The sequence below is a fragment of the Dermacentor albipictus genome, chromosome 1, assembly GCF_038994185.2.
Source record: "Dermacentor albipictus isolate Rhodes 1998 colony chromosome 1, USDA_Dalb.pri_finalv2, whole genome shotgun sequence".
NCBI lineage: Eukaryota > Metazoa > Arthropoda > Arachnida > Ixodida > Ixodidae > Dermacentor > Dermacentor albipictus.
The window spans coordinates 288,025,385-288,047,992 of NC_091821.1; the positions used below are offsets into that span (position 1 = coordinate 288,025,385).

Genomic DNA, 22,608 nt, shown 5'->3' on the forward strand with positions numbered 1-22,608 from the left:
CTCTCCGGCAGTATCGCTTACCTTCGGACAGCATTACTGATTCCGACTTCAGGTCTATGAATGCGCCGCGTTGGTTCAGGATGTCCATGCCGAGAATGATGTTGCGTGAACACTGTTAGAGGATAACAAAGGTGGCAGGGTAGGTCCAGCCATGAACAGTAATGCTTGCCATGCAGATTCTAGTCGATGTTATAAGGTGTTCTCCAGTGGTCCGAATTTGAAGGCCTTCCCATGCAGTCTTAACAATTCAACTGAGCAGCCATGGGTCCATTCATGACGGAGTAGTTGGCTCCTGCATCCACTAAAGCGGTGACTGCGTGGCCGTAGAGAAGCACAATGACGTCCATGGTTCTTTGTCTTGCACTGCAGTTAGATCTTGGCATCAGATCACAGTTGCGTCATGTTGACCTGCGGCTGAACCGTTGCAGTCATCAGGTTTTGTTGGCCCATTGTTTGCTTCTAGGCTTCGCCAGGATGGCTGCATCTTGTTGATATGTCGTCACCGCTGAAGCGTCTTCATTGTCGGCATAAGACCATCAGTTTGACAAACAGCTACCGCACCCCCATCGGTTGGTGCCTTTAGTTTATCAGATACAAGCTGATGGACTGGCCCTGGGCTGAACCAGTGTATGGTCAGCACTACAGCAACAGATAACGGCCTGGTGAATCCGAACGGGATAGTCGTCAAGGGCTCCAGTGAGTGGCAGCAAGGTAGTCCGCGATATCATGAGGCTGTTTACCTTTCTGCAGGTGCAATGCGTTGATGGAGAACCCTCGCAGTCCGAACTCGCAATATGCACATCAGGGGTAGACGTGGCCCACTTCCCCGCAGTGATAGCAGAACAGATGGTGCTTGGGGGCACGCCAAACATCGGTCTTCCTTAGAATGCTGCTCTGGGCCCCAGTAGGGCGTGCTGCGGGGCCCTGGGCACGGGCGTGCAGGGGGCCATGGCAGCGGGCGACAGCTGCGTATGTCATCACTCCTGGCTGGGGTTGCTCCTGGCTTTAGTTCCTCCTTGACCATGTCAGTGACCGAGGCCACCTGAGGTTGCGACAAAGGCAAGATCTGGTGCAGTTCTGCATTCACAATGGCTCTCTTGGAGTTCGTCGGATCCCAGATGCTTGGACTGCGCACTGCAGCATGAGCACTTGGTGGTTATATTGCCTAGTGCACATTTCCAAAGTCGTCTCAATCGTTGCCTCCGTCAAAAACTCTGCTATCATCGGCGGCGGGTTGCGGATCAGTCCAGCGAAAAGTTCTTGCTTGACACCCCGCATCAGGAAGCAGACTTTCTCCTTCAACATTTTCAGGTTGGCATGCCGGAGGGTCATCTCTTCCATGAAGGTTGTGATGGTCTCATTCGGCAGCTGCAGCCTGCTTTCTAGTAGAGCGCGAGCTCGATCTCCGCACACGAGGCTTGTGAATGTCTGGAGGAAGCCGCTGTGAAACAGGTCCAACATTGTTGAGGTGGTTTCTAGGTTTTTTAACTAGGTGTGCTGGCGGCTTCTTCCAATGCGAAAAAGACACATCACAGCTTGTCGTCACTGTTCCAGTTGTTAAATGTAGCAACCTTTTCCTACATCTCCAGCCAGCTTTCTGACTCCTCAGGTGTTGATCTGTAGAAGGTCGGTGGCTCCCTGGGCTGCTGCAGCACAATCGGCGTTGGCGACACTGGGGCTGCTATTGTAGCTGCCATTGTGGCCATGCACTTCCCCATCTTTTCAGGTAGAAGTCTCTACTCTGGTAGCAGTCCTTGCTGCCTATGGCTAGCTCACTGGTCCTTGGTGACGTTGGCTTTGGATCACGGCAGTCGGTATATGAATGCGCTAGCACCTCCACCAGATGTCACATAGTATAGACGGTGAAAAAAACACAGCAGAAAAACTCATTGGGTGCACCTGTGCCCACCAAAGCAAGTTTCGCTCAAAGCACAACAACAGTGACGAACACAGTCGGCGATCGGCGAAAATCGCATCTGCCCGTCGTTGGAACCCACGTGTCCTGTAGCAAGACACATACAATCAACTTACACAAGCTTCAGTGACAACAAAGCATAGAACCATCAATAACATACCAGTAAGTTCCAATCACACAGGCACATCTTAAGCGAAAACTACGGTAAGTTGTCAGTGGGTGAAATGCAGTACCACAGAGAAAGGTTAGTACCCGGGTCAATATGGTGTAAAAGATGCTTCAAGTAACCTTCCTTCTCAGTCTGCACGATGTGTACGCTAGCAGTCAATGAAGGTCGTTCTCAAGTGTATAAAGCACACAAACCTTCCTATGTGGCACTGATGGCATCAACGACGAACTGTATAAGACGTATGGAAGCATACTTGTATTTTCTCACAAGCACCTTTAATAGTTCCCTGAAGTCTAGTAAGTTTCCTAGCGCTTGGAAGGTAGCATGGATATTGCCTGCGCAAGTGCTAGAAATGCAGTTACTAACTACTGGCCTACTGATAGTTCGTACTGACTACCAATGGTAGATCATCATCATCAGCCTGGTTACGCCCACTGCAGGGCAAAGGCCTCTCTCATACTTCAACAACCCCGGTCATGTACTAATTGTGGCCATGCCATCCCTGCAAACTTCTTAATCTCATCCGCCCACCTAACTTTCTGTCGCCCCCTGCTACGCTTCCCTTTCCTTGGAATCCAGTCCGTAACCCTTGATGACCATCGGTTATCTTCCCTCCTCATTACATGTCCTGCCCATGCCCATTTCTTTTTCTTGATTTCAACTAAGATGTTATTAACACGCGTTTGTTCCCTCACCCAACCTGCTCTTTTCTTATCCCTTAACGTTACGCCTATCATTCTTCTTTCCATAGCTCGGTGCATCGTCCTCAATTTGAGTAGAACCCTTTTCGTAAGCCTCCATGTTTCTGCCCCATAGGTGAGTACTGGTAAGACACAGCTAATATACACTTTACTCTTGAGGGATAATGGCAACCTGCTGTACATGATCTGAGAATGCCTGCCAAACGCACCCTAGGTCATTCTTATTCTTCTGATTATTTCCGTCTCATGATCCGGATCCGGCGTCACTACCTGCCCCAAGTAGATGTATTCCCTTATGACTTCCAGTGCCTCGCTGCCTATTGCAAATTGCTGTTCTCTTCCGAGACTGTTAAGCATTACTTTAGTTTTCTGCAGATTAATTCTTAGACCCACTCTTCTGCTTTGCCTCTCCAGGTCAGTGAGCATGCATTGCAACTGGTCCCCCGAGTTACTAAGCAAGGCAATATCATCAGCGAATTGCAAGTTACGAAGGTATTCTCCATTAACTTTTATCCCCAATTCTTCCCAATCCAGGTCTCTGAATACCTCCTGTAAACACGCTGTGAATAGCATTGGAGAGATCGTATCTCCCTGCCTGACGCCTTTCTTTTTTGGGATTTTGTTGCTTTCTTTATGGTTTTACGTGCCAGCTTTCTTTATGGAGGACTATGGTGGCTGTGGAGCCGCTATAGATATCTTTCAGTATCTTTACTTACGGCTCGTCTACACCCTGATTTCGTAATGCCTCCATGACTGCTGAGGTTTCGACAGAATCAAACGCTTTCTCGTAATCAATGAAAGCTATATATAAGGGTTGGTTATATTCCGCACATTTCTCAATCACCCGATTGATAGTGTGAATATGATCTATTGTTGAGTAGCCTTTACGGAATCCTGCCTGGTCCTTTGGCTGACAGAAGTCAAAGGTGTTCCTGATTCTATTTGCGATTACCTTAGTAAATAGTTTGTAGGCAACAAACGGTAAGCTGATCGGTCTATAACTTTTCAAGTCTTTGGCGTCCCCTTTCTTATGGATTAGGAATATGTTAGCGTTCTTCCAAGATTCTGGTACGCTCGAGGTCATGAGGCATTGTGTATACAGGGTGGCGAGTTTCTCTAGAACAATCTGCCCACCATCCTTCAACAAATCTGCTGTTACCTGATCCTCCCCAGCTGCCTTCCCCCTTTGCATATCTCGCAAGGCTTTCCTTACTTCAGGCGTTACCTGTGGGATTTCGGATTCCTCTAGACTATTTTCTCTTCCATTATCGTCGTGGTTGCCACTGGTACTGTATAAATCTCTATAGAACTCCTCAGCCACTTGAACTATCTCATCCATATTAGTAATGATATTGCCGACTTTGTCTCTTAACGCATACATCTGATTCTTGCCAATTCCTAGTTCCCTCTTTACTGTTTTTAGGCTTCCTCCATTCCTGAGAGCATGTTCAATTCTATCCATATTATACTTCCTTATGTCAGCTGTCCTATGCTTGTTGATTAACTTCGAAAGTTCTGCCAGTTCTATTCTAGCTGTAGGGTTAGAGGCTTTCATACATTGGCGTTTCTTGATCAGATCTTTCGTCTCCTGCGATAGTTTACTGGTGTCCTGCCTAACGGAGTTACCACCGACTTCCATTGCACACTCCTTAACGATACCCACAAGATTGTCGTTCATTGCTTCAACACTAAGGTCCTCTTCCTGAGTTAAAGCCGAATACCTGTTCTGCAGCTTGATCTGGAATTCCTCTATTTTCCCTCTTACTGCTAACTCATTGATCGGCTGCTTATGTACCAGTTTCTTCCGTTCCCTCCTCAGGTCTTGGCTAATTCGAGTTCTTACCATCCTGTGGTCACTGCAGCGCACCTTGCCGAGCACGTCCACATCTTGTATGATGCCAGGGTTAGCGCAGAGTATGACGTCTATTTCATTTCTAGTCTCGCCGTTCAGGCTCCTCCACGTCCACTTTCGGCTATCCCGCTTGCGGAAGAAGGTATTCATTATCCTCATATTATTCTGTTCCGCAAACTCTACTAATAACTCTCCCCTGCTATTCCTAGTGCCTATGCCATATTTGCCCACTGCCTTGTCTCCAGCCTGTTTCTTGCCTACCTTGGCATTAAAGTCGCCCATTAGTATGGTGTATTTAGTTTTCACTCTACCCATCGCCGATTCCACGTCTTCATAGAAGCTTTCGACTTCCTGGTCATCATAACTGGATGTAGGGGCGTAAACCTGTACAATCTTCATTTTGTACCTCTTATTAAGTTTCACAACAAGACCTGCCACTCTCTCGTTAATGCTATAGAATTCCTGTATGTTACCAGCTATATTCTTATTAATCAGGAATCCGACTCCTAGTTCTCTCCGCTAAGCCCCGGTAGCACAGGACATGCCCTCTTTTTAGCACTGTATATGCTTCTTTTGGCCTCCTAACTTCACTGAGCCCTATTATATCCCATTTACTGCCCTCTAATTCCTACAACAGCACTACTAGACTGGCCTCACTAGACAACGTTCTAGTGTTAAACGTTGCCAGGTTCATATTCTAATGGTGGCCTGTCCGGATAGCAACTCGAACTAAATGCTCACCCCCTAGTGGCCATGCCTAGAAACCGCCCACCCTGGTTCAAGCTTGAAGCGAAAGAGGACTTCCTATCGCTGCGTGTGCTGAATGCCTCTTAGTTCTCAAAGAGTCGTGATGCTGCTTCGCACAAGCCCAAAAATTTTTTTTTAAATGCCAAAAGACCTTAGAGTACCATTATGCGTGTGATCGTGGTAGAAAGACAGCAATGTATGATTTCATCTTTTCGCGAAAGAAGCAGACATCTCTCACATCGGATAGAGACTTGGATAGGAAACTTCTCATAGGAAAAAGGTGATGACATACTTGATTTGCCTCCACTGGCTCAATGGCAAAAGTTGGCTAGACTTGCATTTCTTTTTAGTTATCAAAAGGCCACTGCAATATTGAAACCACACCCCGTCTTGCTCCCAGGCAGGCTAGAAACATCAGGTCAGGCAATCATTGCATGTTCTCAATCCCAAAAGCATACCTGGACATGTACGCTTAATTTTTTCCGCAAACGATTAAGGAACGGAAAAGTTTGCCGGCGTCTGTTTTGCAGTCGAATAGCATTAAAGGCTTTAAGGAGCACGTTAAAAACCTTTGATGAAATTGAATCTTAGTGGTGTCATGCAAACATTGTCACTGTTCTAGAATACATATTATAGTGTTTCTTTTATGCTGCTTTTGATATCAATGTCACAATGTTACCAACATGTATTTCTTAGCCAAAATATTGTGTTTGTATTTGGTTATTTGTTTTGGTGGTTAATGCATTGTATTTCCAACATTCATTGCTTCATGTCCTATTTACGTTTGTAAGGTGTTTACATTTTTTACGCTATGTGCAAACTTGCTGTACCCACCCTGTTACGTTTCAAATCATGGAGTGTGTGTTGTTTTGGCAGGTGCTTTAATAAATTATAGTGATGTATGTTTTAGTTTGACTTGGTTTTGTTCATTGTGGAAACGGCGCGATCCCTCAATCCCCTCCAGCAGGCCCCACTCCTGGCCGGCTGCTCCCAAGAGCGCCCAGCCGAGCCTCAAACCACAGCTAAAGCTCACGAGTCACTTTGTCCTCCACTTCTTAGACTGCTGGCTTCGATGGCAAAATTCCCATACTGCCCCTCCCTTTGTGAAGGCGATGATGGCACTGGCCCACGGCAGCTTGCGGTGACAGCACCACACCCCCAGCGGCGGGCAAACCTTACAGACTGCTGCACCAAACGAGAATCGGCGAAGCAAGTAATGCCCGAGTCGCCAAGATCTTCCAGGAACCTGAAGGCCCTAAACCTGGCTGGCATCCCGGACATATGCTTTGTGAAGATGAGGCAGACCAGGTGGTGGAGCCCCCAAGTTGTCGAGGTTTGCAGGAACCAGAAGGCCCTAAACCATTCCCAGAGGCACACCTGGTCCGGTCTTCCTCCTCGACCTCGTTCTGACGAGTGCATACAGCAGGTCGCCGGAAGCAGCAGCCGCCCGCTCGCTGCCATTCCACCGCACAGAGACCACACGGCACTGCACCACGCAGTTAACAGGAGGGGAAGATTGCAGATGATGATCGTCGCTCGAACTGTGCCGCTTTTACTACCATTGGCAACTGACCTCAAATGCCCATGAAGTTCTCATCATAGCAGTCGTTGAACTGCTGTTCTTTGGAATTGTCGTCATTGTCTTCGCTGCCACTGGCGCCCAGGCACCGCTGCCAGTGTCCGAGACTTCGCCCTCCTAGGGCTCGGACGAGGATGACGTGCCACTCCTGTTCTCGGCTTTGCTACCTGATGAGCAGTTCTTCCAAGCCGTTTTCTGTGACGGTTTGCCTTTGCGTGCCTTAGCAGCTCCCTTACCATCAACGGCCCAGTCGTCGTCGCTCTCTGACATCTCGGAGCCGCTGGACGCGGCTGCGCTGCTGGGTTTTATTAGATTCATCATTCGTCGTATGATCTCGCCGCTGCCATTCAGTTGTCAGATTTGGCAGTCGTAGCTGTAGGAAGGAGCTTGACTCTTCGTCGGGACTTAGGAGAGCAGGATTTATTTACATTATTTACATCTTAGACAAGACATACATCGACAGTTTAACGTGACTCCCATTTGGAGCCCGCAAGACTAACATACAGCGAACAGCTTACGACCACACAGCTCACGAGTACATTTCTAGCACGACAATGAGCACACAACGAGCACGCACTAGCAGCCGACAATCACTGCTTATATCCTCTCCGCTCGATGTCATAGTACAACGTCATTGAAGATGACCCGCACTTTTGAAGGAGGCGGGCTCACATACACGTGTTGCACAGGTTTCAGTGCCACACAGGTTTCAGTTCCACACAGGTTTCAGTGTTGCACAGGTTTCAGTGCCACACACACACACTGGTGTAAAGGTCCGGAGCCGACGTCAGAGGGGCTTCGTAGAACTCTGCTCCGTCCCGGGTGGCGCGGCCGGGTAACGCATTGTCTGGTGTCTCGAAAAGCTCACGGGGAGGTTCCGCCAATTACCTCCCCTTGAGAACTTCCCTGAGCTGACCCCGCACCACGTGGCTGCCGGTTGTCCACAGTTCTCTGAAGTGCGTCCCATCCCGGTTGTATCGGAACACGTGCAGCTGGCTGAAATAGCTGGCACATTGTCACCCTGTACGGCCATTCCTAACAGTTTGGAACCATGTGTGGTCTCCATGCTTCGACAACTTGTTGCGTTGATACAGTAACCGCGCCAGCAGGTCTCAACTCTAATGGTGGCACCGGGAGCTTCAGCAGCCCATAAGAGACCGCTTTGCCCCCATATCCCATGCCAGACCCGATGACTCACAGGGGAGCAGCCGGCAGAAACGCTCCTCAGCGAACGCCAGAGGTGCAGCTCGCACCACAAAGATGGTCACGCACCAGACCAGGCAGGCGTCGCTACTGGCCATGGAACGGGCACTGCCAGCCTTCCCCATGATCATGGTCCATCCCGGAACGCAGCCGGGACCCCACATTACGGGCGCCAATGCGGGAATGGCACGGTCTCTCAGTCTACGCCAGCAGGCCCCAGTCCTGGCTGGCCGCGCTGACGAGTGCCGAGCCAAGCCTCAAACCACAACTCGTAGTCACGAGTCACTTTGTCCTCCACTTCTTCAACAGCTGGCTTCAATGCCAGAGTTGCAATATCATTTATAGCTTTCTACTCCAGCAGTAGTGTTACTAATGCTTTAAGCAGCAGGAACATTCTCACTAATGTACTTTTGTCTGCAGGCACGGTAGCAGGAATGATAACTGTCTCGGAAGGTCTGAAGATGATCAATGCATGTTATGCCGTGAAGAGACATATCGTTTTCATATCATGCTTTAGTATAGCGATGCAAGCAAAAGATACTGTTTTCTCATTCAACACCTTGAGTTGTCAGTTTATTTGCTTGCATGAAATTTAGAAGCAACAGCAAACAGCGCTCGTTCCAGCTTTGGAGCGTTCGACTTGCACACAACGCCAATAGTTCGCTTTTCGACACTGTGCACACACCTAAATTCCATTACAACTGGTTCAGTTCGTTTCTAAGTCATGAATCTACACTAATACAAGTGACTTTGCCCAAAAGAAAACCATTAAATTCTGGAAACCTGCAGAAAGAAACTCAACTTTGTCCAATGGTCCAATTGGTTATTCACTTTTCGCATTTCAGTAGGGTTTGAGAATTTCTACGGCGGCAGGCACGTGCCGTGTTCGCAAGCCTGAGATCTACCTTGAACACTGCATACTGCAAGCATCAACAAGCACCAGTCATTGAATGCAAACGACCTTATCGTACGTATCAGCTAACTATAAAAAGGAAGCTGCAGCCCTGACTCACAAACGGAATTATTTGTTTTTATCCCAAAATATTCCGACCGGGTAACAAGTTTTTAGCCTCAGTGCAGAATAACCATATTTAGATTTAGAAAGCAAGACAGATGTTACTGCCTATATATTGTGAGATGCTATATGTGATATACAACATGAGTCACAGTGCAGAGTTGCCTATTAAGGTCGAAAACAGTTGAGCATCACACATGTAGCAGTGGAGCAACACCGTGAACAAGTGATTGCTCTTTTCAGGGGCCTGATAAGCCCAAACACATTTTTTTTAAAACTCCGGCTCGTTTGAAGTTAGCTAAATTGGGTCTATTGGCACAAAAGCAACTTAGGCTTTGCTGCACCAGACACAGGGTGTTAGAAAAGAAAATCAAAGGTAGAAACAGTAAAACTGGCATTATTTAAAGTCTGAGTGAGTGCAAGTGCTCATGTCGATATCATGTGCACTATTGTTACCTGCAATGGAAAAAAGCTGCTGCAGCAAGTGCACATTTGTTAATCAAACGTGTTTTTTCTATAGATCGTTTTTTCGTAGGCGCCACCATATTGTGAATGCACTGGCGCCGCCTATGAGCAGCGCCATACTGGCTTGGGTGAAAGCGGTCTTTTGCGTGGCAGGTATACGCTCGGCGGTAGGTTCTCGTGTTTGTTTTCGCGGTCGTGCGGTTTGTTTAGTATGAAGTGCGTGTTCTACTTGGTAAACGGTTCTGTGAGACGTGCTGAAGTGGTTTAAAGGAGTACTGACACAAAAATTTGAAGTCGAGATAACTTGCGAGATCGATTTAGTGGGTCACACACACATCGTGTGTAAAATATCAGCGGCGAATATCGCTTAGAACATACTTAAAATAAATATTAAAGTACGTGCGCGCAGCCAACCGTAAAACAGAGCACCTCGCGACATTGACATCACCCGGGTCTGTAAATAGCCAAGAAAACGCTACGTCATGTGGCTACGTCACGAATTTTTCGTTGGCTGCCATGCGGCTTTACACGTGCTCTTTACACGTGCTCGCCGTCGCCGGCCGCAATATCCGAGTCGCTGCTCTCCAGTGGGTCAAATTGAAAGTGATTGGCCACGTCTAATACGGCGGCGACTCCCACATGCAGAAAATCGTCGCCGCTGGACGACGAAAACGAGGACGACGATGATGGCGAGGACATGGCAAACCACGTGCAGGCGTAGCAGACGACTAGCAACACGAAGCTCGCGTGCCGGCGCGCCGCACGCTGGCTGCGCGGCAGAACATACGTCATGGCTTTTTGCGAACACATGACCACTTTGTTTACACTCCCGGTGGACCGTTTCGTTGCTCTCTGAAACCGAAACTCGGACTGGTCGCTACAAAAAAGACTGCAGATAATTAACCTGTCACGCTCTGAAGTAAATGAGGTCTCGTGCCGTGATTACTGGGTCATTACCTACTTATTAAAGCAGAAAAAACCACATGGATTTTTTTTGTGTCAGTACTCCTTTAAGGCCTCATGGCCGGAATTTCTGCTGAGCGTTGAGGTGGACGGAACACGCAGCGCGATGTGTGCGCGCATATTCGAGCCTACAATCAGCCTTGGAGATCAATTGTGTATTTCCGAATGTTCCAATCACTAATGTGACCTTATTGCAGTATTATCCTCTATTTCTGAGCTGCGATTTAGAAGCCATGAAACATACGCTACGTTCGTAACAGCGTGGGTACCGTTGTGCTACGATAGGAGCTGTGCTGTTATACTTTGACAAGCATCCAAACTGTTCGCTGCAGGTTACATTGCGTGACTACTTGGTTGGATGGATGAGATTTCCACCCATGGCTAGTAATAGCAGCATACCTTACAGTTTGAATTAAGCTTGTCCAGCAAAGCGACCGTTTACGAACTGCGTGAGCGTCCTAAGCAGTAGTAGGTGCTGGATTACAGATATCTTTGTTCTATATAGCACATGGTCCAGGCATACGGCATCAGCGGTTATATATTTATAAACGTTGTGTGGTGTTAGCCCGTTTTCTCTTGCTTTTTAGAGAAAGAGGATTATAACCGAATTTTTTTTTTTTCGGTTGTGTTCGTTCAGTTCTCTACGACGCACACACACGTATTACAGAAATTTTGCGCTCAAAAATAGCCATCGCATTCTTTTTATGCGAACCCTCTCATATATATATACAGGCCAAAAAGGCAATGCCGAAGCACACAGCTTATATATGTATCGTGCTGCCTCCCCAACCGCAGTGATCGCTGTGTTGAGCAGCGCCATGGGCCTCATGCAGCAAGACTAGCGTAGACATATGGTTATTTCAAGCATACTAGACTTGAAAAGCGTGAAAACGATGCCAGTGCATCACAAATATTTGATAGCGCCTGGCGCTCAGATGTTTCGTGGTGGCCTTAGGTTGGCCATGCGCGAGCGTGCGCTCTTATGTTTTGTTTTACTCCCTACGCCAATCGATCAGACAGCGAGCTGATTTACCATTTAATGCTGGTAATAGAGACGCCGGTTTTCTTCGTTGAATTCAAATCGATATAAGCAACAATGGGCCGAAGCTGAACAGCGAGCATTTGCCCGCGTCAGAACTTGTGTCCAGTGGTTGTATGCCAGTATCCTCCAACCAACATGAAGCGCCATGCTGGCTTGTCGTTGCACGCCGAAGCGTGCCGACGCATGCCAGTGGTTGGGCCTTAACAGAAGTACAGTGAAAATGGCATCTATTTCAACCAAAAACTAGTTTTGACTTTGGTCTACTTGCCTCTATAGACTGGATCAAGACATAAAGGTATAGGTTGCCAACGTAAAACTAAAATAGTGGAATTTAGAACATTCATATTAAAATTCCCCATTATGCAGCTATTCGAATGCAACGGAAATGTAACCCATTATCAGCTGGCTACAGTGTGCTCACGTGAGCCTACATCTGCTTAGAGTTTTTTTTTTTTTTTTTTTTCTCAAATTGTGCCAGAGCTGTCATACGAGGCGGGGTGAGCATAAAATTACGTATAATCTAGGTTTTTAATGCATCATTTATAAGGGGGTTTTGCCGAGACCAAACCAATTCGTTACAAAATGCGGGTCGGCGCATGATCGGAGAACGTTAGTGGAGGTTCCACTGTATAGGGAATGCACTGATCACTCGGCCGAGTCAGTATTGCAAAACGAATTGGATTTAATTTTGTTCTGGTCATAGAAATGGAGGATGCCCCTTAATATTAGCAAATATAAACAGATCATGTTTACTCAGTCACGCACCACTTCACTTTTTTTTTTTTTTAACAACCAAGTCATCGAAGCAGTGAACAAAGCCAAGTACTTAGGTACTTTTTCATGAAATCTACCCTGGAATAAACACGCTCATTACATAACACTTAAGGCAGGGTGCACTATTAAAGAAGTAAAAAAATTTTAAGCATGCAACACTTACAGTGAGGCTGCTGCTTTACTTTACCATGTCCACCCTATTGTGGAATATGCGGGGGTACAGTCAAACCCGGATATATCAAACCCATGTATAAGGAATTATTGTGTAGAACGCACAGCTGTAAAATCCCCTTGAAAATTCGTGTAATATTTTTATTTTATATATAGAATTACATATATATCAAGCTTCACTGTGATCTCCTTCAGATTCTGTATATCTGGGTTTGACTGTCCGTATGTGGTACCCTCACACCCGAATACAAATTAACAGAATCGAAGCCATTCAAAATCAAATTGCACATTTTGCAACTAGAAAATATTCAATGCAAAATAGCGTTACTGACATAAACATAGCCTGAATTACTCGCCAAACGTTGAAAACATTTTCACTTCACATTCAGTAAAAGTATTTTACTGTGTTGATCAGTCCTTGATAAAGATAACTATGTGCAGCCATCAACTTTCTTGTTAAAACACAATGACCACCCCCTCAAGGTAAATTTTTGCACGCACAGCTACATACCAGCAATCTTTTTTTCCGCTCACTGTCACACTGTGGAATTCGCTGCACACTGACGTTGCACAGGCAGTATCACACAACACATTTTTGGATTGTTTGCTTCGCCCTTTGTAGATTGCCGTTTAGCCTATAGATGTGTGTGTGTGTGTGTGTGCATATTTTTTTTTAAATCTGTTTCCCATATAAATGTTATCTATGCCATATTTGCATGCCATAATCAGTGTATGTTGCATTTTCACTTAGCAGCTTACTAGTGCTGTTTTGGAATTTGAAAGCTGTCCTAGATGTACCCAACCAAATTCCATATAGTTTTTTTTTTTTTATGGAGTTTTACGTGCCAAAACCACTTTCTGATTATGAGGCACACCGTAGTGGAGGACTCCAGAAATTTCGACCACCTGGGGTTCTTTAACATGCACCTAAATCTAAGTACACGGGTGTTTTCGCATTTCGCCCCCATCGAAATGCGGCCGCCGTGGCCGGGATTCGATCCCGTGACCTCGTGCTCAGCAGCCTAACACCATAGCCACTGAGCAACCGCGGCGGGTAAATTCCATTTAGTTGTCTTTACCCGAGACTAAATTGAATCTATATAGTGCATATTCAGGTCTTCTTTTTATGTAATCCCCAGCCTCCTACTGTAATGCCTGAATGGGCAAAATGTCGGTATACTAATAAAAACAAATATTGTCTGAAATTTTGCATTTTCGGTTTTATTATAAGCAGTAGAAATCTCACTAAAAAAAGCATAGCCAAGCAACTCTGAAGCATACCTTGTTATTGAGATTCGAATATAGCCACCTTGCACAGCATTGCCAATGTTGAAATGCAACCTGGACATCGCCTTGTGTAAGTAAGTGAACGAACCCTTGCGATTGCTAAACTCTTGCTAAACCTCGGGAACATGTGACCGTTAAAGGGTCGTACATGGAGGGCAGTGAAGACCTGAAGTGCTGCCGCTCAAGATGTGCTTCAGGAACTTGTGCTACCGCCCATCAATCTTTCCCTTGGTTCTATGGCATGGGTTCTCAGTGTGGGTTCCACAGAACCCAGGGTTTCCGCAGGCCCCTCCTCAGGGTTGCACAAGACACTGATAAATTTTCCCTGGTTCCGCGCTCGCCATGTGGCTAAGATGGCGAACACAAGGTGCGCTCGATCCACGGAACCTCCATTACCCATGCCCAAGTGTCAACAAGCACATCACAGTGTGCAACACAAATGCACGAACTGTGCAGTAAATTCACCAGCAGTTTGTAGGGACCAAACCTCTAGAAATTGAGCAGCACACGCATGCTTTTGCACTCGTATGTCCGAGGCCACGACTTATCACCAGATGCATTTCTGCCGTTTGCAGATAGGTGTTGCTAGCGTGTGTGCCGACGTATACGTCGGTGGAATGAAAAATGCATTCCACTCACGAGAGGAGTCGCAGCATCGGACTTCTACAGTGCGCGACTGAAGCAGCTGCTAACTACCAGTCATCCAGACACCCGGGCAGCTACCAACCGAGCCCCAAAGCTTCTTCCTGAGAATGGTCTCTCGCCACGGATCTGTTCCAGGGTCGTGCGTCTGCGCACGGGCTCCATATGGACGGCAGCCAGACTTCATTCCATGGGACGCATCGTCCCGCCGGCCTGCAGAAGCTGTGGCGATGCCGAGACCCTCGAGCACATGCTCTGCACATGTCCTGCATCAGCTCAAGAATGCACCCAAGTATACCACCTACTGACGGTACGGACTCCCAGCTGCCTCAGCCACACACCTGCTCTTCCCGGCCCATTACCACCTTCCAGCATTGGCAAGGCTGCTAGAATATGTGAAGACAAACGGGCTCCTAGATCGCCACTAGACATCGGCCTACCATGGGCCCATGCCTCCCTCGCTGGTCATCTCCATCCCTAAACGATGCTGTCCAATGCTCACTGGCACCTACTCGCCAGCAACACATATAGAACTGGAAGTGGCAGGCGTCAATACTTTTTTGAGGTGGCAGCGATGGTGAGCATTCATTACGGAATTTGTGCACCAGTGTTGACAAGTACAGGCACAGTCACACCGTCAACATCAATCAAGCTTTGTCTTGTCGGCAATACAGTTAAACCTGGATGTAACAAAGTTGACAAAAGCTCGCAATTTTTCGTTACATGCAGGTTTTCGTTACATAGAGGTTTCGCGTGAAGGCTCGTACGAATGATGCAGAAACCAAACCAATCGCTCAAGACATCTGTGAAGGTGAACTCACCCTTCCAGCATTTATTTTACAGTGAAAAACTGCGCAATTTCTGCTTGCTTCTTCTGGACGAGTGAAGGCACAACACACTGCTCCAAAGAAGCTAAATCGTGTAAAGCTCCTTCATCGTTGTGCGAGCTGACTAAACGGTGCAAAATGTCCATTGAGTTCACCTCCTTTGCAATAGGCATGTCACACGGACTTGCCTCACAGGCACCATCATCACCGCCATTAGAATTTTGCACGCTTGCAGCTACTGCTGCATCAGTCATTTCTTCTGTAGCTACGGCAGCGTTGTCTGCAAACAAAAAGTCACTCAGTTCAACATCGTCGGGTACACCACCGCTAGTGCGTAGCTCATTCTACGCTTCGGCCACATCGGACGGAGTAGAAAGGTCTTCCTCCTCCTCCTTGTCGGCACCAGCCTGTGCGTTTTTGGCTATTCTGGCCTTTAAAAAGCAATTCACGATAACTTCTGCCCTGAACTCTTGCCAGGAGGCAGCAAGCATCGACAGCTTGATAAATGTCAATCTTCATCTTCCATTCCAGAAAGACATCAAGAAGTATCTTGAGGATTAGTCGGCGCCAGTATTAGGGACGTACAGTTGGCAGGGAAGCAATGCAGTTTGATCTTCGACAGCTGCAGGCCTTCGACGTGGTGCGCAGAGCAATTGTGCAGCAGTAGGCAAACTTGACGGCCTTGCCACTCGACGTCCTGGTTAAATTCTTTTAACTACTCAGAAAATATTGGACGAGCCAACAACGCATTGGAATTCTCCACATACTTCACGGGCATACGCTTCGTTCCCTTAAAACACCCGAGACGGCACTTTCGCCGACAACTAGCGGGACTTGCTTGTCTGTGCCGTCAAGGTTGGCGCATAGCAGAATTGTTATGCGGAGCTTGCTCTGCTTTTCACCGCGGCAGTCATCCCCTTTAAACGCCAGCGTGGGGCCCGCAAGCATTTGATAAAATAGGGCTGTCTCGTCGGCATTGTAGATCTCAGCCACCTCCAAGCAGCTTGTCAGCCACCCACAAAGCAGCAGCATCGCTGTCTGCAGAAGCAGATTCACCACTGATTACTCTTCCAACGACACCGTGCCGGCTCTTGAATCCCTGCAGCCACCCATTCCTTGCCTTGAAATCGTCATAGCCCAAGATACACGCAAAATCCTTTGCTTTCTGTTGTAAAATCGCGCCAATTATGGGCACCATTTCTGGCTCGCATTCCCGAAAACTATGTGAACACTGCCTTGTCCACATCAGCGTATGTGGACAGCTTCAGTCTTTTCTTCGTGCTTGCTCCGGACTCCACTGCGTTTCTGATGCTGTGTTCCGCACTCAAAATCGTTGATAGGGTGCTCGCTGGAATGGGCGGCCATGTCCTTCTCGCCTGCGAAGACTGCATTTAACATTGCGAGTTTGTCTTCAAAAGACAGAACTTTTCGTTTTCTGGCAGTACAACTCATCACGACCAACCGACGACGCAGTTACAAGCGGACATGCACGACTACACGCCGACAGGCCGGCCTAGCACCTCCAAAACAAGTCGGACAACCAGCACCAGAGCACAATTGACACACGCACACGTGTAGATGCAGGACAACACGCAAAATGCTTCGTCGTTTGTCATCGTCCCTCCCCCTCTCTCTTCCCCCACCCTGGCAATGAAAGAACCAGCCATCAGCATTGCTTTTAAAGTGAATTCTTACACAGAAGTGTGTCTAAGCCGTTGAAACAAATGAAAATCACAAAATAAGAATGCTTGTCCTCAATCCACACAAAAAAAATTCTGCAAGAGAAGTCAACTGCTGCTACAAATGCCACCTGGTGTCACGCTAGACAAGCAAAGCCTGAAAAGGCTGCTACGTTAGGCACGGAGCGGCGCTAGCCGCCACAATCATCATCATCATCATCATCATCGCCAACTTTGCTTGGTCGCAGCGATCCCAGGCGTTCACATAGCTGCTGGCTCCTTACAGTATTAATGTTCACTAATCTAGTGCATTTCTTTGGTCGAATTTTCCTTAAAAGTGCAAAAGGTAATGACTGATCAGCTTTGCCAGTTCGTTACATAAGATTAACCGCCGCAATGCGTTCGCTACATTGAGGTTGAAAATACATGGGCTTCAATGGGGGCAGCGTTGGGAAATTCAAAAACTTCGTTAAATCGAGGAATTCGTTACATAGAGGGTCGTTACATCCAGGTTTAACTGTACAAGGAAAGGATTTGCAGCGGAAGTCGACAATGCAGCATTTCCTCTGAGATGTATCACCTAGTTTTCCAGTCCAGAGTTCAGTGGCAAGGTCTGGCATCTACGTTGACGGGAAGGAGATGAACAACATGGCGGCGATCAACGGGATGAACCACCTCATAGCAATGGCTATCGGCTGTGGAGCACAGTAGAGGCGACGGGGTTGTTGCCAATAGAGGCTGTGAGCGGACGATGGCCTGAATGAGAAAAACTGAAGGCGCAGAGGAATCGCCGATGCCGCTGTAGAGAACAGCAGGAGCCACCGCTTCAATTTCTCGGCGCACCACCCATGAAAGCTTAGGTGGAGGCAGAGTTGATAGGCAAAAGCCGTCTTCGCACGAGGCTGTCGCAGTGGTCTCTGGAAACTGTGCGAATGGCTTCTCAATACAGCGCCTCTTGGCCCGCTCGAAGCACCAGCATTTTTAAATGATGCCTTTTGATGGTCATGCAATTTCGGCAACTCAAGAGGTTCGATGCGTCATCCAGTAGGCCCTTAAAGACATGTCCAACCTTGTCGGACGCGGACATGTCAGTATCAAATTATCGACATAGTGCCAACGCATTCTGAATATAGGATATGTATGATTCAGTGAATATCTGCGCAAAAATGGCTAGCTCTTTTTTTGCGATGGCCAACTGCCCTCCCAACCAATTCACCCAGCTTTTCCTTGCAGGCACCCCAGCTTCCCACTCCTCCTCGTGGTTGTTAAACCACATACTTTTGCCATTCCTTTGAGGTAAAATAACATGTTCACAAGCAAGGGCATTGGATCCCAGTTGCGCTGACTCGAACGTTCGTAGTATTCCTACGGTAATATGTTAGTGCCGTGAGAAGACTGGGGCAGGCACCCAAGCTCCATGAGGAAGGAGGTGAACGGGTGCATGAGCATGGAGGCATGAGGCGTAATCTCGCATTGTTCAAACCAGGCGGACAGCAGTTCCGAGCGCCTGGGGTAAACGAGGTCCTGCCAGACGAGACTAGCGTGGCAAGGTGCAGAGGGCTGTGGAGTCAAGCACGGACAAGTGTGTCCAAGGGACCAGGGCTACAGCTGCCAGTGCTGGAGACGCTGGCTGACCCGAGGGCCACCAGTCCGTGAACTGCCGCACCTGAGGTATGTGCTCAGTAGCGTTCCAGTCTTGCACAGAGGTAGCTAGGTGCTGGGCGTGCAACCGTAGCTCGCGAGTTCCGAGCGTAGTACGAACCAGGCACAGTGCTCCAGGCTGCTGCTACTGCTCCCAAGAGTGCCATGCCTCCCAAGAACCATGTTGGATGGGTCCTGAACAGGTCGTTGCAGCTGACTCGAGCACGGGGACTCTACAGTGCCATGACGGAACCATGAGCCTCTCAGCACAAGACTGCTCTAACCCGTTTATTTTCGTGTTCAGACGTAATGACTGCCGTTATGCAGATGATTAACTTTCGTTTCATTTCATTAAATGTTCACAGTAAAACAAGGTTCCCAAATGATTGTCTTTCTTCTGCATCACTGCACACTTCCACTGCGAAAGTACCGAACAGTCCTATACACTACACCTACCAATCTTCGTCATCCGTACTGCACAATGTTCCAGGATCATGAGGATGTGAAAGGACAATCATTGAAGTTGCCAGTGCCAGTGATGTCGATATCATTGATGGTGCACTTGCCAACTCGTCCACCATCGTGGAAACTAAAGTGACGACCACTGCATAGCTCCGTGGTCCGGCATCTGGTATCCTGCTACCTCCAACAAACTGATACGGGGATTACGTGTACGTCAAGGAAAAGCAAAAGTGTACTTATACAATATAAACAATGGGGTAAAACAGCCAAGCTAACTGCCACCTTGAGCAGCACTTCTTCCCCGCCTTGTCATCGCGCTCAAGGCACCATTGTCATGTTCATGCGCAAGCGCCACACAACAGTACTGTGCGATTCAATATAGAACTTTTGAAGAATGCGACAACATAAAAGCACATACAATTTGTGACAGCACTATATTAAAAAGTATACTTCATTGTGGCTTACTGTGGAACAATGTAGTGCCAATTCTGCGGGGAGAGCACAAATTTTTTCGCGTTATCCAAGGACTACGAGCAGCTGAGGCAGCAGCCTTCCAACTTTTCTTGCAGAAGTGCTGGAGTAGGACGAGCACACACATCAAGTTGGAGCAGGTGAGCACAGGATCCATATTGTATTCACTGTTACCTTCACTTTGTAGTGATTCATGGCATCAGTGGTGAAGTCCTCATTCTCAAGCTCTCCCATGGCCCCGGCGCCTTCGTCTGTGGACACAAACTTGTCCACCATTGACTCATTAACAGCTTCTCAAAATGCTGACAAATAGCTTCGGACTTTGTCGAAACCAGCTGTAGGTTCATTTTCACTTGTTGAAAAACTTTTCACTGTTGTCAACGGGAATGCGAATAGCAGCACAATGAAAGCAGTTTGGGTTCATTTCCTTATTAATATCCGCCCGGGACACTGGTGATAGTTCTTTTCTCTGCACATTCAACTCGATAATTTCTAACTTTAGGGTGAATGGCAGATTCTGCTGCTTCGTGCTAGGCATGAAGCAAAAACAAAGGCAATATGCGAGTTAACAATGCGTACAAACCTCCATAAGCGTGCAAGAAACAGACCAGGATTATTTTTTAAGGGTGCCCAGACATGTTGCAGTAGTGCTGCACAGGCATGCACACAGGTGCAGCTGGGCTAAACCACTTCTACGGGGGGTTGGCAGCTTCTGGATAAGTTTAGCTCTGTTTCATGTTCAGTATAAAAGCAGTGCCTGCTATTTTTGTTCAATGTAATACTTTTGCTATATATTCCGACTGCAACCTTAGTGTTCGGAAATTGTTCAATATAAGAGATAATTCACAATGTAAAGGGGTTTGATATAGTAGAGTTCGACTGTGTATGGGGTACATGTATTCATAAACGGGTTCAACTGTATACTCGGGAGTGACAAGAGTTGTGCGAGAGTGAGTGCCCAAGTTATCTCGGGAGTGGCAGTGTAAAGCCCTAACCACTGGCACACATCCGTAAGTGCAAGCAGGTGCTTTCGGGCTGGAACCTGACCTTCAGTTACTCTGGCACTTTTTGGGCAGACCCAATAACTTACTCAAATGACGTGGAATGACCTTCATACACTCCTTTCGGTGGACGACAGCACCACTGTGACACAAGTGACGTCTACAACTCTGCTGCTGGCATCACCTAAGTTTAATAACATGGGCAGAAGAACTGGCAGAATGTGAGAACTGCCATAATGACTCCATCCCATATGAAATGAAGTGCTACAATCACCACCAGCAGTGCGATCTTGCTCGTGTATGTCAACTTGCAATGATTGTGCTGCAGCAGGTCTGTGGTTAACACTGCTGCGAAGACATTGGACATGGCTGTCATATGGATGGCAAAATAGATCAGTGCACATGCTTTTTATTTTTGCTCGTTCTGTTTTCGCCTTTCTGTGCACTGCTATCCTGGGTGGCTAATATTCGTTTAGATTTGGAATACTGTTGCAAGCACCTAAACAGCTTCAAGCAGGATTAACAAGATGCCCTTAATCAGCTCAAATGAGATAATATGTGATGAGGTCAACTTACTGATTGCTCCATTGATGTGTGGCTCTTCCACAGATTGGGATGTCACCACAGGTATTTGGATACACTTTGAACAAAGGCACTCTTTGCCAGTGTAAGTCACTTTTTCCCCACTGGGAAACTGTTGCCTGTAAAGAAGAAAGAAGTGTACAAATGACTAGTATTTACCCTCTACCATAAAGCTTTAGTACACAGCATGACTGTCACATGGGCGTCCATGAAGTTTTGTCTATATCTCAAGGAAGATGCAATTGGTGTCACATGGTCACCCTGTAAGTAACCTTTCAGGGTCAATGACGTAAATGCCGCGAACAAGTCCAAAATGGTCGATGCCCAGTATTTACGGCGCCGTCTGTACGTTTAAAAAGCACGCCTATTTCCTAACTTTTTCTTTTCTGTCATGCGCTGCGACTACGTGGGAATACAGGGAATCTTTTTTGCGTGCCTCCCTCTCTCGGTTTTTGTTGCATGGTTTTTTTTAGAGTTAGTTTGCTCCGGCGCATCTATATACTACCGCTCGCGCATTGGCGCGCAAGCGTGCAGACGGCAGCTTGAGTTTTGTTCTGCGGGCAGGTTCCGCTTCTTGCACTTGCAAATCTAATGGCCATCTCATTTCTAATCGCTCAAAGGGCGGCCGCTGTTTCTCGCTCATCTAATGCTCACAGGGGTGCGCATAGGAAGGATGCCGCCTTGCATGTGTTTCCGTTTCTTTTCCTTTTTTTTTTTTTGAGACTTGCGAAAACTAATTGCCTCTGGTTGGCAATAAAATTAAGATCAGCGGAAGTTTGTCACACATTTTGCTTTTTTGGCGGGCACACAACCACAGTTTCCTTGAGTGGGAACACCTACGCAGTTCAACTACCCTATGGACATACATAATGTAACAGCAGGAACATTTGAGACTTGCACATTTCCAAAGCCTTGAACTATTTGTATAACAATGCATCAACTTCTTAATTCTTATAAGTTTATTTTCTTCTTTATTGTTGTTATTCATAAAGAGTACATATATACCAACACGACATATTTTTTTCTCACTTTACGGTCACCCTAGAAAAAATTATGGTCAATTTTGTTCGAAACAGGTCCCCAAGAAGAATTGGAATCTGCAATAAAAAAAAAATCGACTCTGAGCATTTGCATATGGCGAAATAAATTGACTTTGAGAGGGTTAAGAGAGTTTAATGAAGCTTTTCGTGAAAACGAGTTTGGCCACATCCTTTGACAGTTGAAGGGAGCCCTCTCTTGACCATGGTGCTTGAGATGCAATTGAAGTTAATTCTATTTAAATTAGGGCTACACGTCATTGTGATTTTAACAATGTTGATTGCATAATGGAACGGTTCAACTACGGCTTAATCCCATTTATGCTTGCTGTTGCCCCAGAGCATCTCTCGAATCTGTGTGTGTGCATTATGCCCTATGGTGC

The 22,608-nt window shown here is 47.0% G+C and overlaps 1 protein-coding gene across 5 annotated transcripts in view; it reads right to left on the minus strand.

The window, feature by feature from the left end:
- The window catches only part of Unc-115a (Uncoordinated 115a), a 513,253-nt gene that overhangs the window by 325,089 nt on the left and 165,556 nt on the right, over positions 1–22,608 (minus strand). For all 5 annotated transcript variants that reach the window (XM_070531410.1, XM_070531409.1, XM_070531407.1 and 2 more), the window contains exon 4: positions 21,183–21,307. In XM_070531410.1, the coding sequence (XP_070387511.1) occupies positions 21,183–21,307 (125 nt within the window). The remainder of the gene's footprint in view (positions 1–21,182; positions 21,308–22,608) is intronic.